The 18,218-nt window shown below is 44.8% G+C and overlaps 1 protein-coding gene and 1 pseudogene across 1 annotated transcript in view; one reads left to right on the forward strand and one right to left on the reverse strand.

Annotated features, from left to right (window-relative positions):
* The window catches only part of LOC145345623 (dynein axonemal heavy chain 8-like), a 1,557,438-nt gene that overhangs the window by 284,988 nt on the left and 1,254,232 nt on the right, over positions 1-18,218 (forward strand). Inside the window, exon 19 of the mRNA XM_080193457.1 lies at positions 15,051-15,170. Within this exon, the coding sequence (XP_080049583.1) occupies positions 15,051-15,170 (120 nt within the window). The remainder of the gene's footprint in view (positions 1-15,050; positions 15,171-18,218) is intronic.
* On the reverse strand, positions 11,717-11,800 carry LOC145345821 (U4 spliceosomal RNA; annotated as a pseudogene).

Genomic DNA, 18,218 nt, shown 5'->3' on the forward strand with positions numbered 1-18,218 from the left:
CGGGGAGAACCTACTGCTTGGTGATAATTGACCAATTCACCAGATGGGTAGAGGCATTCTGACTAAAAATTGTTTAGCTACTATAGTCGTGAGAATATTAGCTGAGGAAGTTATCCCAAGTTACAAATAGACTCTGATCAAGGCACACACTTCATGGGGAGGGGAGTAAAAACCATTTGTCAACTGCTGGGGAAAAAACAGAAATTTCACATACCTTACTACCCTCAAAGTTTGGGAATGGTGTAGCCTATGAATAGAACACTCAAGACCTCGCTGGCAAAGGCCATGCAAAAAATTCAGGAAAAAGATGGACCGAGGTGTTGCCCGCCATATTAATGAAATTAGAGCCACTACGAATCAAACCACCGGGCTGACACCATATGAGCTAATGACCAGAAGGGCCATGCAATTGCCTGAGTCCATTATTACCGGTGGGGCAGATGTAGGCCCATTACGTGTTAGGATTAGACAATATATTTTAGAATTAAGCTCCCAACTGAAGGATATGTGAAAAACAGTAAGAACAAAGAACAAAGAACAAAGAACAACGCAGCACGGGAAACAGGCCCTTCGGCCCAACGAGCCCGCGCCGCCGTCCCATTGTTTCAGTGACCTATTCATGATTTTAGTCTACGCCTAATGTGCGAGGATCAGGGAGGTCCAATATAGGGACAATTTGTTACCCAATCAATCAGCCTAAAAGCGCATCTTTGGGATGTGGGAGGAAACCGGAGCACCCGGAGGAAACCCACGCAACCACGGGGAGAACGTGCAAACTCCCACAGACACAGGCCCAAATCCATGTGTCCGCACAGCAACAGAGATAGTCTCTGAGCCGTCATGTTGCCCTCGAGATGGTCCAGTTTAAGCACACTAACGACATGAAGCAATAGGCAACTCCCGAAGCAACATCCAAGAGCAGCCCACTACAACCTGCCGCATGCATGCCCCTTGCTGGTCAACAAGGTGGACTTAAATGCCTGTGGAGACAAAAAATTCATTATTAAACAGGCAAAGACTGTAACATCCCTGAGGCAAAAATGGAATCCCAAGCCTACAATGTTTAGTAAGGCCTGCTATTTCCCCCTATATGTAGACCGCTCATGTGGCTGTCTAAGTGACTCTTAAACAACCCTAGCGTGCCTGCTTCCACCACCTTACTCGGCAGTGCATTCCACACCCCCGCTACCCTTTGCGTGAAAAACTGCCCTCTAATATTTGTCTTATACCTAGCCCCCCTCACCGTGACCCCTCGTTCTATCCATTTCTAATAGCGGAAAAAGCTTACCACCATTTACTCTATCTATCCCCTTCATAATCTTATAAACCTCTATTAGATCCCCCCTCAGCCGACGTCTCTCAAGGAAAAACAGCCCAAGTTCGTTCAATCTTTCCTTGTAAGACAGCCCTTCCATACCAGGCAGCATCCTGGTAAATCTCCTCTGCACTCTCTCCAGGATCTCTACATCCTTCCGGTAGTACGGCGACCAGAACTGGACGCAGTACTCCAAGTGAGGCCTAACCAACGTTCTATACAACTGCAACATCAGACTCCTACTCTTATATTCTATACCCCTTCCTATGAAGGCTAACATACCATACGCTTTCCTCGTCACATTCTGCACCTGCACCGACACCTTCAGGGACTTGTGCACTTGCACCCCCAGGTCTCTCTGCGTATCTATACTCCGGATAGTTCTACCTTTTATCGTATAACTCCCCTCCACATTATTCCGGCCAAAGTGCATCACCTCGCATTTCTCCGGATTAAATTCCATTTGCCATCTATCTGCCCAATCTACCAGCCTGTCTATGTCCTGTTGCATTGGGCACACCAAGTAGCGAAGGATGAGCAAAATGAACTAGAACAGACCGCTGAGGTACCCTCGGCGGGCAACAAGGTTATGGTGAAGACGTTACCTGGAAAGCCTGGGTTCGCCCCCAATTAGGTCATAATTAGTGGCGATACTTGTGCCTGCATAGATATGCAAGGCAGCGGTGTCTGGAAACATTGGACTCAATTGAAAGAACATTCCGGTGCCAGTTGCAAAAAAAATTATGTAAAATGCTCAGTTCACAGATAGGTGAGACGGTTGACCTCCAAGCAAGCCGATCCGGTTCGCAGGAAATTGCACACGGGCGACTGGGTTCGCGAGAAGTTGCGCATGCGCGATATAGCCTTTGAACCATTGTATAATGGTTGCGCGGGTTATAATTAAGTGATAGGATGATTCTTTTGCTGCTTCTCACGACCCTTGTCCTGCCAGTGATGGAGGGAAAGTATAGGTGGAATTGTGTAGACTTGGGGACAGAACATTGCAAGCGTCTATGTAACGATGACTCTGTCTGTTGTAACCTTCCAACACATGGAATAGGCCCCTGGAAGATAACCCATAGGAACTGCTGCTCGGGATTCCTTAACCATAGCATGTTGCCAACTCTATTGGAGGGGCAAAGTGATTGGGGTCTCCAATTCAACATAATTTAGTGTGGCTGGAATTTCCGTTGTTCAGCTGAGGGACCAGAATGGACCTATGCCCGGCAACAGCAGAGGGCTCAGTGGGATGAGTACATCAACACGAGATTTGGCCAATTGAAGCGATCATTATACCAACCCTTCAAAATCGGACCCCATCACGTAAACACTTCCATTCATATGTCTCACTTGTATGCATTATAGTCAAATTTGAGTGAGTGTTGGGTCTGCTCACACATTCCCATGCACGGAGGTGAGGGGGGAAGTCCTTTATTCCCTATCCCTTTGTCAAGTCCAAAAATGATAGAATGTCCTTGTGCATGAGTCGCAAAAACCCAGCCTGCAGGTGCAGCAGGTGGTCAGGAAGGCTAATGGGATGCTGGCCTTCATAGCGAGGGGGATTGAATATAAAAGTAGGGAGGTCTTGCTGCGGCTGTATAGGGCATTGGTGAGGCCGCACCTGGAGTACTGTGTGCAGTTTTGGGCGCCATACTTACGCAAGGATATTTTAGCCTTGGAGGGAGTGCAGAGGAGGTTTACTAGGCTGATACCGGAGTTGAAGGGGTTGAGCTATGAGGACAGGCTGAATAAACTAGGCTTGTTCTCGTTAGAGTTTAGAAGAATGAGGGGAGATCTCATTGAGACATATAAGATGATGAATGGGTTGGATAGGATAGAGGTGGAGAAACTCTTCCCGCTCAGAAAGGACAGTAGGACTAGGGGGCACAGCCTCAAGATAAAGGGGGGGCGGTTTAGAACGGAGTTGAGGAGGAACTTCTTCACTCAAAGGGTGGTGAATCTCTGGAATTCTCTGCCTGTTGAGGTGGTGGAGGCTGCCTTGCTAAATATTTTTAAGACACGAGTTGATGGGTTTTTGATAAGTGAGGGGATTAAGGGTTATGGGGAGAGGGTGGGAATGTGGAACTGAGCCACGACAGATCAGCCATGATCTTATTGAATGGTGGGGCAGGCTCGAAGGGCTAGATGGCCTACTCCTGCTCCTATTTCTTACGTTCTTATGTTCTTATGTTCTTATATCACAATGGAACACAGGACGGGACAAGGAAAGTGATATTTAAAACCCCATCGGGCGCCACTATGCAAAGTACCTTCAATGTCAGTGACAGTGATGCTGTTTTGGGGTTAGGATGATGTGGATATGCTGGCATTGGACTGGGGTAAACACAGTAAGAAGTCTGACAACGCCAGGTTTATGTCCAACCGATTTATTTGATAGTAAACTCACAAGCTTTCGGGTTTGTCCCTTCGTCAGGTGAATGGAGAGTTCTGGCCTCAGACAGAGCATATAAAGCGCAGACAGTTTACAGATTACTGATTAGAATGCAAATCTTTACGCCTAACCTGCTGTTCACGTCCTAAAGTGGCTGACAATGTGAGTGGAAGGAGCACTGATCACAGGTTAAAGAGATGTGTATTTCTCCAGACAGTACAGTAAGTGATGTTTTGCAAACCTAGGCAAGTCACGGTGGTTACAGATAGTGTGACATGAACCCAAGATCCCTGTTGAGACTGTCCTCATGTGTGTGGAACTTGGCTATCAGTCTCTGCTCAGCGACTCTGCGCTGTCATGTGTAATGAAGGCCGCCTTGGAGAATGCTTACCCGAAGGTCAGAGGCTGAATGCCCATGACCACTGAAGTGTTTGCCAACAGGAAGGGAACAGTCTTGCCTGGTGATTGTCGAGCGATGTTCATTCATCCGTTGTCGTAGCGTCTGCATGGGCTCCCCAATGTACCATGCTTTGGGGCATCCTTTATTGCAACGTATCAGGTAGACAACGTTGGCCGAGTTGCAAGAATATTTACCGTGTACCTGGTGGATGGGATTCTCACGTGTGATGATGTCATCCATGTCGATGATCCGGCATGTCTTGCAGAGGTTGCTGTGGCAGGGTTGTGTGGTATTGTGGTCACTGTTCTCCTGAAGGCTGGGTAGTTTGCTGCGAACAATGGCCTATTTGAGGTTGTGTGGTTGTCTGAAAGCAAGAAGTGGGGGTTTGGGGGATGGCTCTGGTGAGATGTTCGTCTTCATCAATGATATGTTGAAATTCCGGAGAAGGTGTCGTAGCTTCTCTGATGTGGGTATGCCGGCGTTGGACTGGCGTAAACACAGTAAAAAGTCTGACAACACCAGGTTTTAGTCCAACCTATTTATTTGATAATATACTCACAAGCTTTCGAGGGACACCCTCTTCGTCAGGTGAAGAAGAGGGTGTCCCTCGAAAGCTTGTGAGTATATTATCAAATAAATAGGTTGGACTAAAACCTGGTGTAGCTTCTCTGCCCAGGGGAAGTACTGGACGACGAAGGGTACTCTGTCCACCATGTCCCGTGTTTGTCTTCTGAGGAGATCGCTGCGGTTTTTTGCTGTGGCGCATCGGAACTGTCGATCTATGAGTCGAGCGCCATATCCTGTTCTTAAGAGGGCATCTTTCAGCGTCTGGAGGTGTCTGTCACGATCCTCCTCATCTGAGCAAATCCTGTGTATACGGAGGACTTGTCCATAGGGGTTGGCTTCTTTAACATGTTTAGGGTGGAAGCTGGAGAAGTGGAACGTTGTGAGGTTGTCTGTGGGCTTGCGGCACAGTGAGGTGCTGAGGTGACCATCCTTGATGGAGATGCATGTGTCCAAGAATGCAACTGATTCTGGGGAATAGTCCATGGTGAGTCTGATGGTGGGATGGAACTTGTTGATATCATCATATAGTTGTAGAACATAGAACATAGAACATTACAGCGCAGAACAGGCCCTTCGGCCCACGATGTTGCACCGACCAATTAAAAAAGCAATGACCCTCTAACCTAAACCAATCCCTTTCCATCCATAAACCTATCCACGGATCTCTTAAACGCCCCCAAACTAGGCGCATCTCCAACTGCAGCAGGCAGGGCATTCTAATCCCTCACCACCCTCTGGGTAAAGAACCTACCTCTGACATCCGCCCTATAATTACCACCCCTTAATTTAAAGCTATGCCCCCTCATGCTAGCTTTCTCCATCCGAGGAAAAAGGCTATCACTGTCCACCCTATCTAAACCTCTAATCATCTTGTATGTTTCAATAAGGTCCCCTCTTAGCCGCCTTCTTTCTAACGAAAACAACCTCAAATCCCTCAGTCTCTCCTCATAGGACCTTCCCTCCATACCAGGCAACATCCTGGTAAACCTCCTCTGCACCCTCTCCAATGCCTCCACATCCTTCCTATAATGTGGGGACCAGAACTGCACACAATACTCCAAGTGTGGACACACCAGAGTTTTGTACAGTTGCAACATGACGTTGCGGCTCCTAAATTCAATCCCCCTACCAATAAACGCCAAGACACCGTATGCCTTCCTAACAACCTTATCTACTTGATTCCCAACTTTCAGGGATCTATGTACACATACACCTAGATTCCTCTGTTCATCAACACTATTCAGAGTCCTACCGTTAGCCCTGTACTCTACACATGTTATTCCTGCCAAAGTGAATTACCTCACACTTTTCCGCATTAAACTCCATCCGCCACCTCTCAGCCCAGCTCTGCAACTTGTCCAAGTCTCTCTGTAAACTATGACACCCCTCTTCACTATCTACCACTCCTCCGACTTTGGTGTCATCAGCAAATTTACTGATCCACCCAACTATACCCTCATCCAGATCATTTATAAAAATTACAAACAGCAGTGGCCCCAAAACAGATCCCTGAGGCACACCACTCGTAACCGAACTCCATGACGAATATTTACCATCAACCACCACCCTCTGTCTCCTATCTGCTAGCCAATTCCTGATCCAATTAACTAAATCACCCTCAATCCCATACATCTGCAATTTCTGCAGAAGCCTTCCATGGTGAACCTTATCAAACGCCTTACTAAAGTCCATATATACCACGTCAACTGCCTTACCCCCATCCACCTCTTTGGTCACTTTCTCAAAAAACTCAATAAGGTTAGTAAGGCAGACCTACCCTTCACAAAACCGTGCTGACTATCTCCAATCAATTCATTACTCTCTAAATAACTATAAATCCTATCCCTAATAATTTTTTCTAAAACTTTGCCCACAACAGAAGTAAGACTCACCGGTCTATAATTCCCGGGGAAGTCTCTGTTCCCCTTCTTAAACAATGGGACAACATTCGCTATCCTCCAATCTTCTGGCACTGTACCTGTGACCAACGACGACCTGAAGATCAGAGCCAGAGGCTCTGCAATCGCCTCTCTTTCCTCCCAAGGAATCGTAGGGTAAATCCCGTCCGGCCCAGGGGACTTATCTATTTTCAAACCCTCAAGAATATCTAGCACATCCTCCTTATCAACTGCAATACTATCCAGTTTACAACCCTGTAACCCAGTGTTCTCCACAGCTACATTTATGTCTCTCTGCGTGAATACCGAAGAGAAATATTAGTTCAATGCCTCTCCAATCTCTTCCGGTTCCACACATAACTTCCCACTGCTGTCTCTAACTGGCCCTAATCTTGCCCTAACCAATCTCCTGTTCTTAACATATCTATAGAACGCCTTAGGATTCTCCTTAATCCTATCAGCCAAAGTCTTCTCGTGTCCTCTTTTAGCTCTTCTTAACTCACTCTTTAACTCCCTCCTAGCCAATCTAAAGCTTTCCAGTGCACTACCTGAGCCCTCAAGTCTCATCCTGACGTAAGCCTCCTTTTTCCTTTTAACTAGCGAATCAACTTTTTTAGTGCACCACGGTTCCCTTGCTCGACCATTCCCTCCTTGCCTGACAGGGACATACATATTCAAGGACTCGCAGTAGCTGCTCCTTGAAAAAACTCCACTTTTCGGACATTCCCAGCCCCTGTAGTCTCCTAGTCCAACCTATTCTTCCTAATTCTCTCCTAATAGCCTCATAATTACCCTTCCCCCGGCTAAAACTACTGTCCCGAAGTTCATGCCTATCCCTTTCCATCACTAAGGTGAACGTAACCGAATTGTGGTCACTATCACCAAAATGCACACCAACTTCCAAGTCCAACACCTGGTCTGGCTCATTTCCCAGCACCAAATCCAATATAGCTTCACCTCTAGTTGGTCTATCTACATACTGAGTCAAAAAACCTTCCTGCACGCTTTGTGCAAAAACTGACCCCTCTACTGAGCTAGAGCTATAGCTATTCCAATCAATATTAGTATTGTTTCAGTGATTGTTCACCATGAGGCCAAAGGAAGAAAATGTCATCGATGTATCTAGTGTATAGCATTGGCTGAAGATTCTGTGCGGTGAAGAAGTCTTGTTCGAACCTGTGCCTGAAGATGTTGGCATATTGAGGTGCAAATTTGGTCCCCATGGCTGTTCTGTGTGTCTGGATGAAAAACTGGTTGTTGAAGGTGAAGACATTGTGGTCCAGGATGAAGCGGATGAGTTGTAAAATTGCATCTGGAAACTGGCAGTTGTCTGCATTGAGTACTGAGGCAATCGCAATAATGCCATCGTTGTGGGGGATGTTGATGTAGAGCGCCGAGACATCCATTGTGACGAGGAGTGTCCCTGGTTCAACTGCTCCATGTGTGCTGAGTTTCTGCAGGAAGTCCGTAGTGTTGCGACAAAAGCTGGGGGTTCTTTGTCCAATGGGTTTCAGGATGCCCTTGACGTAGCCGAGTTACTTTATTGGGGTTAGAGTGCACCCTCTGCCTTCTATCAGCCTTTAAGAACCATTACCAGCCTAGCTATAATAGATCAGACTCTCCTCCCCACTTCGCTGTGAAAAACCAACAAAGGGGGTTTATCTGCTTGGAAGAAATGGAACCTTACCTGTTGGCCATAGCCTTTGTACTCAGCAGGTTAATGTCACCAATGGTGCCTGGGCTTTGGAGCAACAACTTACAGTCTATTGCCCCACTGCCAATGTCCCGGTCGATCCCTCCTCTGCTTATGTGAGCAGCATGACTGCATATAATGATACCTCTTTGTCTGTGGAAACAATGCCTACCAGTGGCTTCCATAGGATTGGGCAGGATCATGTTATTTAGCATATGTGGTGGCCTATATTCACCATTACACTTCCTTCCAGGAGCAAAATATACTTGCTTACAGCTAAGCGAACCATTATTGAGACAACACGGTTCTTCATGATAGCCCACTCACATTATGGGACGGCAAAAGCAGTTTATACATATGGCCTTGACCTTAGAGAGGATTGCAAGCAAAATTAGAGATGGGTTCGAGGAGGTAAGCACAGCTATCTGAGGTATCAGCCCAGGTTGTAGCTATCCGGACTGTTGCTTTGCAGAACTGATTGGCACTCAATATTGTGTTAGCTTCCCAGGGAGGAATGTGTGTTATAATTGGATCCAAATGCTGCACGTATATCCCAAATGATTTGGAAAATATAATTAGTTTAGCAGATCACATCAAACGAGTAGTGAAGGCAATACAAGATGAAGGGAGCCAATATCATAATTATAACCCTCCAGGATGGCTGAGGCAATGGTTCAGGTTGTGGGGATCATACTTGATGCATGGGTTGATTGTATTCATTGTCATTGTTATCGCTTGTTGTGTTTGTATGGCATAATTGAACACTTATTGTAAAACAGTAACAGCTTGGATTATGCCAAGTGCAAGTGTACAGGCAGAAGGGGCAGACTTCCTGATGAAGGAGGTAGGCCCATATTTGGCTCTGAATTGGTCATGGGGTCATGCTTGGACCTGCCCCCACCCAGAAGGGAAAACTGAAGAGGAAAAGGGTTAATGAATTTAATGAACTTTGTACCTAGCATATGTCACAAACATAACCCTTCCTCATGGCTGATCTCCTGAAGCTTATACTGCTCCTGGCATCAATACAAATGATTTGTTCATGTTTTCCTTACTTGTTCATGTCTTTCATTCTTTAATGTTCATTTCCATAAAGACAGATAGTTAAATGTGAATGTTATTTTACAGACATTGCAAACCTTACCAATTTGTACCAGCTAAACATAGAATATAGAACAGTACAGCACAGTACAGGCCCTTCGGCCCTCGATGTTGTGCTGAGCTATGTCCGAACCCAAGATCAAGCATCCCACTCCTTATCATTCTGGTGTGTTCCATGCCTATCCAATAACTGCTTGAAAGTTCCTAAAGTGTCTGACTCCACTATCACAGCAGGTAGTGTATTCCACACCCCAACCACTCTAAGTAAACATCGTTAAACAACTGCAGATAGTAGAGTGCGATAACAGCTATTTAACAGGAGGACTCCTGCTAGGAAGCCGTGACCACACAAGTTACTTCAATGAAAAAGCTGCTAAAGCTGCCGGAAAAGCTGTGGGTCGTGATTGTACCTATGACTGCGTTGTGACTGAAGCTGCCAGACGAACTGCGCGTCCTGGCTGAAGCCGGGGCTACATCGTGACTGGAGTCGGAGCGCTGAAGGTCCTGACAGATACCAGAGTTTCCTTTGTGACTGGTGCTGAGAGCCATGATGTATAAATGCCCACACTTATTTGTGTTCAGACAGAAGCCTGGTAACCAGTTGTTAACTGCCTGATCTCTCCCAAAAGCTTTTGTAATAAAACTACTTTGACGTACTAACAGTTTCAGAGGTGTCCTTTTACCTACAACATAGGGGACCCACAATTTCCACCCTAGCCTTCCACAGTGTCCTGGGATACACTTCATCAGGTCTTGGGAATTTATCTACCCTGATGTACTTTAAGACTTCCAGCATCTCTTCTCTTTAATACGTACTCTCCTCAAGACATCGCTATTTATTTCCCCAAATTCCTTAACATCCATGCTTTTCTCAACAGTAAATACTAATGAGAAATATTTATTTGGGATCTCACCCATCTCTGTTGGATCTGCACGTAGATGATTTTGTTGATCATTAAGAGGCCCTACTTTATGCTTAGTTACTCTTTTGCCCTTTATTTATTTGTAGCTCCTGTAAGTTCTTTGGATTGTCCTTTGCCTTTTCTGCCAAAGCAATCTCTTGTCTCCTTTTTGCCCTCCTGATTTCTCTCTTAACTCTACTCCTACATCCTCTAAACTCTTCAAGGGATCCACTTGATCACAGCTGCCTATGCTTGTCATATGCCTCCTTCTTCTTTTTGACCAGGGCCTCAGTATCCTGAGTCATCCAGAGTTCCCTACTTTTACCAGCCTTGTCCTTCACTCTAAGAGGAAAGTGTTTACCCTCAACCGTGGTTAACACTTTTGAAAGCCTCCCACTTACCAACTGTCCCCTTTGCCTGCCAACAGATTCCCCCAATCAACTTCTAAATTTCCTGTCTAATATCATCAAAATTGGCCTTGCCCCAGTTTAGAATTTTAACTTTTGGCCCAGAGCTATCATTCTCCATAACCATCTTAAAACTAATGGAATTATGGTCACTGGTTCCAAAGTGATCCCTCACTAACACTTCTGTCACCTGCCCTTCCTTATTTCCCAAGAGGAGGTCAAGTTTTGCTCCCTCTCTAGAAAGGCCATGCACATACTAAATGAGAAATTCCTCCTGATTACACCCAAAAATTTTTTCTTCAAGCTACCCAAGCCCCTAATACTATGGGTGTCCTGGTCAATTTTGGGAAAGTTAAAGTCCCCTACTACAACTACCCCAGTTTTCTTGCAGCTATCTGTAATCTTCTTGCATATTTGTGCCTTAATTTCCTGCTGACTATTTGGGAAAAAACACAAAGAAATCCCACAACACCAGTTTAAAGTCCAAACAGGTTTATTTGTAGCAAACGCTGCAAGCTTTTGAGACAGCCTGTCCCTTCGTCAGGTGGCTGACTATTTGGGATCCAGAGGACAATACCTACCAAAGTGATCTCTCCCTTCTTATTTTTCAATTCTACCCATATAGGCTCAGTGGGCGAACCCTCGGATCGAACCTCTCTCAGTACTGCTGTCATGTTCTCCGTAACCAAAAACGTAACTCCCCTTCCTCTCTTTCTTCCTGTTCTATCTTTTCTGCAGCATCTGTACCTGGAACTTTGAGCTGCCAATCCAGTCCCTCCCTTCGTCATGTTTCAGTAATAGCTGTAATATCCCAGTCTCATGTACCAATCCACATCCTGACTTCATGTGCTTTACTTGTCAGGCCTTTAGCATTGAAATAAATGCAGTTTAACCTAGACTTCCCTTGCTCTTTGCCCTGCTTTCTCAGACTGTTTGTCTGGTAATGTTTTGTACACTTTCCCTGTGTTTTATTTCTCTTAGCCTTACTGGACCCATTCACTGTGTTCGCTACAGTCTCTACCCTGTACCGTGGCCCTTTTCGATTTTTGACTTTTGTTTCTCAATAAGCAATAATCGTGCCTCGGTTAAACGTCATCGGCTACAATACTGCCACTGCGCAAAGCTATGAGGAGAATTATGAGGAGAATTGAACTATGAGGAGAGGCTGAATAAACTAGGCTTGTACTCTAAGAGTTTAGAAGAATGAGGGGAGATCTCATTGAGACATATAAGATGTTGAATGGGATGGATAGGATAGAGGTGGAGAGTCTCTTCCCGCTCAGAAAGGACAGTAGGACTAGAGGGCACAGCCTCAGGATAAAGGGGGGGGGCGGTTTAGAACGGAGTTGAGGAGGAACTTCTTCACTCAAAGGGTGGTGAATCTCTGGAATTCTCTGCCCATTGAAGTGGTGGAGGCTGCCTCGCTCAATATTTTTAAGATGCGGGTTGATAGGTTTTTGATAGGCAAGGGGATTAAGGGTTATGGGGAGAGGGCGGGAATGTGGAACTGAGCCACGACAGATCAGCCATGATCTTATTGAATGGCGGGGCAGGCTCGAGGGGCTAGATGGCCTACTCCTGCTCCTATTTCTTATGTTCTTATGTTCTCTGTGTTTCACTTTTTCCCTTACTGCCCTTTTGTTACTGTCCCCATTTTACTTCCCTCTGAATTTCTGCATTGGTTCCCATCCTCCTGCCACATTAGTTTAAACCCTTCCCAACAACACTAGCAAACACTTCGCTGAGGACATTGGTTCCAGTCCTGCCCAGGTGCAGACCATCCAATTTGTGCTGGTGCCACCTCCCACTGAACCGGTTTCAATGTCCCAGGAATTTGAATTCCTCTTCTTGCACCATCTCTCAAGCCATGTATTCATCTTAGCTGTCCTGACATTCCTACTCTGACTAGCACGGAGCACTCGTAGCAATCCTGAGATTACTACATTTAAGGTCCTACTTTTCAGTTTAACTCCTCAAGAAAAGATCAGCTATGATCGTATAAAATGGCAGAGCAGGCTCGAGGGGCCAGATAGCTTACTCCTGCTCCTAGTTCTTATGTTCTTATATTCTTATGTTCTCCTTAAATTCATTTGCAGGACCTTTTCCCGTATTTTACCTATACTGTTGTAACTTTATGCTGTCCAGAATGTCCTGCAGCCGACCTTAGACATCATAGACTCTTAAGAACATAAGAACATAAGAAATAGGAGCAGGAGTAGGCCATCTAGCCCTTCGAGCCTGCCCCGCCATTCAATAAGATCATGGCTGATCTGTTGTGGCTCAGTTCCACTTTCCCGCCCTCTCCCCATAACCCTTAATCCCCTCTCTTATCAAGAACCCATCAACCCGCTTCTTAAAAATATTTAGCGAGGCAGCCTCCACCACTTCAACGGGCAGAGAATTCCAGAGATTCACCACCCTTTGAGTGAAGAAGTTCCTCCTCAACTCCGTTCTAAACCGCCTTCCCTTTATCTTGAGGCTGTGCCCCCTAGTCCTACTGTCTTTTTTGAGCGGGAAGAGTCTCTCCACCTCTATCCTATCCATCCCATTCATCATCTTATACGTCTCAATGAGATCTCCCCTCATTCTTCTAAACTCTAACGAGTACAAGCCTAGTTTATTCAGCCTCTCCTCATAGCTCAATCCCCTCAACTCCGGTATCAGCCTAGTAAACCTCCTCTGCACTCCCTCCAGGGCCAAAATATCCTTGCGCAGGTGCGGCGCCCAAAACTGCACACAGTACTCCAGCTGCGGCCTCACCAATGCCCTATACAGCTGCAGCAAGACCTCCCTACTTTTATATTCAATCCCCCTCGCTATGAAGGCCAGCATCCCATTCGCCTTCCTGACCACCTGCTGCACCTGCAAGCTGGGTTTTTGCGACTCATGCACAAGGACCCCGAGGTCCCTCTGCACCGTCGCCTGCTGCAGTTTTTCGCCACGTAAGTAATAGTCCTTCCTACCATTCTTCCTACCAAAGTGGACCAGGGAGGCAACATACCACTTGGAGTTTTGTTTGCATCCGCAGAAACGCCTGTCTATTCCCCTTACAATTGAGTACTCTATCGCTTTAGCTCTGCCACTCTTTTTCCTGCCCTCCTGCACAGCAGAGCCAGCCACAGTGCCATCAACCTTGCTGCTGCCATCTTCCCCTGGTGAGCCATCTCTCCTAATAGTATCCAAAATGGCAGATCTGTTTTGGAGGAAGGTGACCACAGGGGACCTCTGCACTGCTTTCCTACTCTTCCCTTGTTTGGTGGTCACCCATCTCCTTCAGTAATTCTTATCTGTGGCATGACCAACTCACTAAATAGGCTATCCATAACTTCCTCAGCATCCAAAGTGAATCCATCCGCAGCTCCAGAGCCATCAAGTGATCTAACAGGGGCTGCAGTTGGACACACTTCTTGCATGTGCAGGAGCCAGGGACACTGGAAGGGTCCCTGAATTCCCACATTGCACAAGATGAGCATAACATAGGTCTGTGATCTTTTGCCGTGACTTAAGCCTTAAGTTAACTTATAACAACAACTTCAATGCCAAGACAAAAATGAAAAGAAAAGCTACTTACCAGTCACCAGCCAATCACTTACCTGCTAGCTGTGACATCACAATTTTCTTTCTTTCTATCTCTCACTTGCCCTCAAGTCTCCCTCACATATGCATCTTTCTGCTTCTCCTGAAGATGAATATATATTTCCCCTCAGCTCCAAATTCCTGATACCCTCACTTTGGCTGACATCTCAGTCCAGCTGACTGGTACTGCACAAGCTTACTGGTCGTGTGCATGCTAAAACTACTGCCTTATATATAGCTCAGCTGAGCTGGGATGCCTCACACACCAGATTAAAATTTCTAAGTGTTCACATCTATTAAGGCCCTAAAATCACACTTCATTTGATAGATAGATAACTGCCACTTCGTTAACTGGGTCAGTTGCTTATTGCCCTTTAAACTAGACTACTGAATTTTAAAGAGAGACTAAAAGAAACACTTTCCAATAGTTACCCACTCAGCTCCAAATTCCCGATGTTCTCACTCTGGCTGAAATATCACTCCAGTTGACTGATCCTGTGTAAGCTTACTAGTCTTTCTTTCATTGTGTTAATGTGTTTTAATTTAATATTATCTGCAAAACAGTTACTGGAATTTGTGGCTTCTGACCTCAGTACACTTATTTTCTCATGGTAAAATACAATTGGAAAATAGTTGTGATTGCTTGGGATTTGGTTTGCATGAAATTTACCACCTGCCGGATCTTAATACTCACACCTAATCTATACTTGTATAATAGGAAAAATATATCCTTTTAAAGTGAATTATCCAATGTCATTTCTTTTTAGATTGTTTTGTAATTTTGATTGTCTATCTGCAGCATTATCAAATTAGTAAAGAGGACCCACCACTTGCTAGAAACATGCCTCCTATAGCTGGAAAGATATTGTGGGTGAGACAGCTCTTCAAACATATTCACGAGCCTATTGACTATTTCTATGTAAGTAATTCTCTCGTAAGTTACAAAGTAGTATTTCAATTTTACTTGTGCAACAGACAGGCAACAGAATTTGAGCCTAAAAAGTGTTCGAAAAAGGCTTTCTCATTTGGATTGTCACTAGAAAATAAGCCTTCCTGGAGCAGGCTAACCATTACAGTACAAGACAACTAATCTAGCATTTGTGAGTCCGTAAGTCCACTTACGCAAAGATATTTTGGCCTTGGAGGGAGTGCAGAAGAGGTTCACTAGGCTGATACCGGAGTTGAGGGGGTTGAGCTATGAGGAGAGGCTGAATAAACTAGGCTTGTACTTGTCAGAGTTTAGAAGAATGAGGGGAGATCTCATTGAGACGTATAAGATGATGAATGGGATGGATAGGATAGAGGTGGAGAGACTCTTCCTGCTCAGAAAGGACAGTAGGACTAGGGGGCACAGCCTCAAGATAAAGGGGGGCGGTTTAGAACAGAGTTGAGGAGGAACTTCTTCACTCAAAGGGTGGTGAATCTCTGGAATTCTCTGCCCGTTGAAGTGGTGGAGGCTGCCTCGCTAAATATTTTTAAGACGCGGGTTGATGGGTTTTTGATAAGTGAGGGGATTAAGGGTTATGGGGAGAGGGCAGGAGTGTGGAACTGAGCCACGACAGATCAGCCATGATCTTATTGAATGGCGGGGCAAGCTCGAAGGGCTAGATGGCCTACTCCTGCTCCTATTTCTTATGTTCTTATGTTCTTATAATCACATTCTGACAGTTGTGAGTGTAGTCAATTATTAACCAGTACCAAGAGAAACTGACCAGGAGTCTGCTGGATTGTTGTAAAGATCAAAATGTTCTGAAAGAATTATTCCAGAATCAGAACTAGATGATTTTAAGTACCCACGGGAACCTTGTAGGTGGACATTCAATACTAGACATCTTCAACCAGCCCTTATAACTGGGCAGTCTCACAGTTCTTCCCCCTCTGTTTGTGGGTAATGCCAGTAATACTAATACGATCGGTTCTGAGAGAAAATGTGAGCCTGGTCAAGGTTTCTAAATCGGATCACATTTTAACTGGTTGTTTTTCTGTACTTCTTCAATGTGTTACATCAGTACACCATCAGAAAAGTTTGCAAGGAACTTGACAACTTGGTTAACTTCTTATTTTCTTCTAATTTGCTGTGCTTACTAGCCATATCATAGCATCACAGTGCTACATATTACCCAAGACAAACAACATTATCAGATTAGTTCCTCAGAGTTGCATTAAAAAGGTGAATAATATATTAGAACTTCAATTGGTGTTAAAATATTGTCTATACAATTCGTATGACTAAAGATATCATCTTGCAGGCTTTGCAAAGGATGTTTAAGTAATTATTAAGGAATCAAAAGCACTTGAAAACTTGTGTTGAAATCTTTTCAAAGGAAAGGAACATTCTGACAAGGTGAAGTGCTTTACAAAATCATAGAATCACAAAATTGTTATAGAGCAGGAGGAGGCTATTTGGCCTTTCACGTCTGTCTAGCTTCCCAATAGAGCATAATGACTTATTGTCATTCCTCTGCCTTTTTCCCATACCTCTGTATGTTTTTCGTATTCAAATGATCATTGAATGCCCTCTTGAAGGCTAAGATTGAACCTACCTCCACAACACTTCCTCAAAATTTTGCAGCATTCCAAACTCTTACCAATCTTTGTGTGATTGTTTCTCTCAACTCACATTTGCTTCTTTTCAAATCACATAACTCTGTGCCCTCTCTTTCTTGATAGTGTTAGCGCGAGTGGGCGAAATGACCACTACGGACTCAGGGTGAAGTTCAATAACGGCACAGCTTTATTTTCTTTTTACGTCGACGGAGAAACAAAGTCAGGACATACAATCGGACTGTCCCGAAAGTGCTCTAAAGACTCCCCCAAAATGGGCTATAGTTATACCTGAACTTCGCGTTTCAAATGCTAATCCTTTATTTACAATATTTGACTTCAGCCATCCTGTTTCGATGTTTTCGAGTGTTGGAGCAATTGTTTTAAGTGTGTGTTAATCATTTTTGTCTGGTTGGCTATCAATGGTCTGGAATCTCTGGCGTTTGAACCATAGGTGTGTTATTGATCTCAAGAGTTTTGAGGGGCCAGGGACGCTTCCTTAACTGTGTTAATTTTAGGTGTCTCCATGGGTTATTTGACTGGTTTAGAAGTGCTGATTTTGATGGGGTGGAGTTGCGTTCTTTAATTTAGTTCCTGTAGGTGCCATCCTGTCTAATTTCCCTTATGTGCTAGCCCTCATTTGCATTCTAAAAGCATGCTCTTGCCTACTGATCGGTGTCTGTTACTTTGTGATTTTAGTGGAAGGCTCTGAGGATAACTTTAGTTTGCTTCCATTTAGTGTGCCCAATTTCATAAAATTTGTTGTCCCATAACAATAGTTTATGAGTGAGAACAGTTTTCCAATCTACTCTGTCCAGCCCCACATGATTTTGTATATCTCCATTAACTCTTAGCTATTTTCTTTCTAAGGACAACAGTCCCAAACACTCCAATCTATCCTCATAACTGAAGTTTTCCACTCCTGCAATCATTCTTGTCAACCTCTTATGCAGTTTCACCAGAGTTCGCATCCTCCCTATGGGGTGGCACCCATAACTGCGCACAATATTCAGCTGAAGTCTGAACTAATTTTTGTGTAGATTCAACATTCTCTCCTTCCTCTTGTACTCTATGCCCATGTTAAAAAGCCCAGAATACTATGGCTGGGATTTTACCAGCTTGCCCCACCCATCAATGAGTGGAATGAGCCAGTAAAATTGCGTGAGAGCTGAGAAATCAGGATTGCACCCGATTTCTCAGCTCTCACGATCTTACGAGTGATGGATTTTCTGTGAGGTCAGCCACTCGTTGGAACTGAGTGTGAGGCTGAATAAATTATATACATTCATTTTAATACCGATTTAAATGTCATGAGTGAGCCTGGTGCTCAATCATCCAGGCTCACTTGTCTTTATGGCGTCACTGGGAGAAGTTCTCTCTCCATGAATGGGGAACAATAGTGTAGGCCTCACCGGTAGAACCA

Source organism: Carcharhinus amblyrhynchos, chromosome 7, assembly GCF_965287045.1.
Source record: "Carcharhinus amblyrhynchos chromosome 7, sCarAmb.v2.hapA, whole genome shotgun sequence".
NCBI classification, from domain to species: Eukaryota; Metazoa; Chordata; class Chondrichthyes; order Carcharhiniformes; family Carcharhinidae; genus Carcharhinus; species Carcharhinus amblyrhynchos.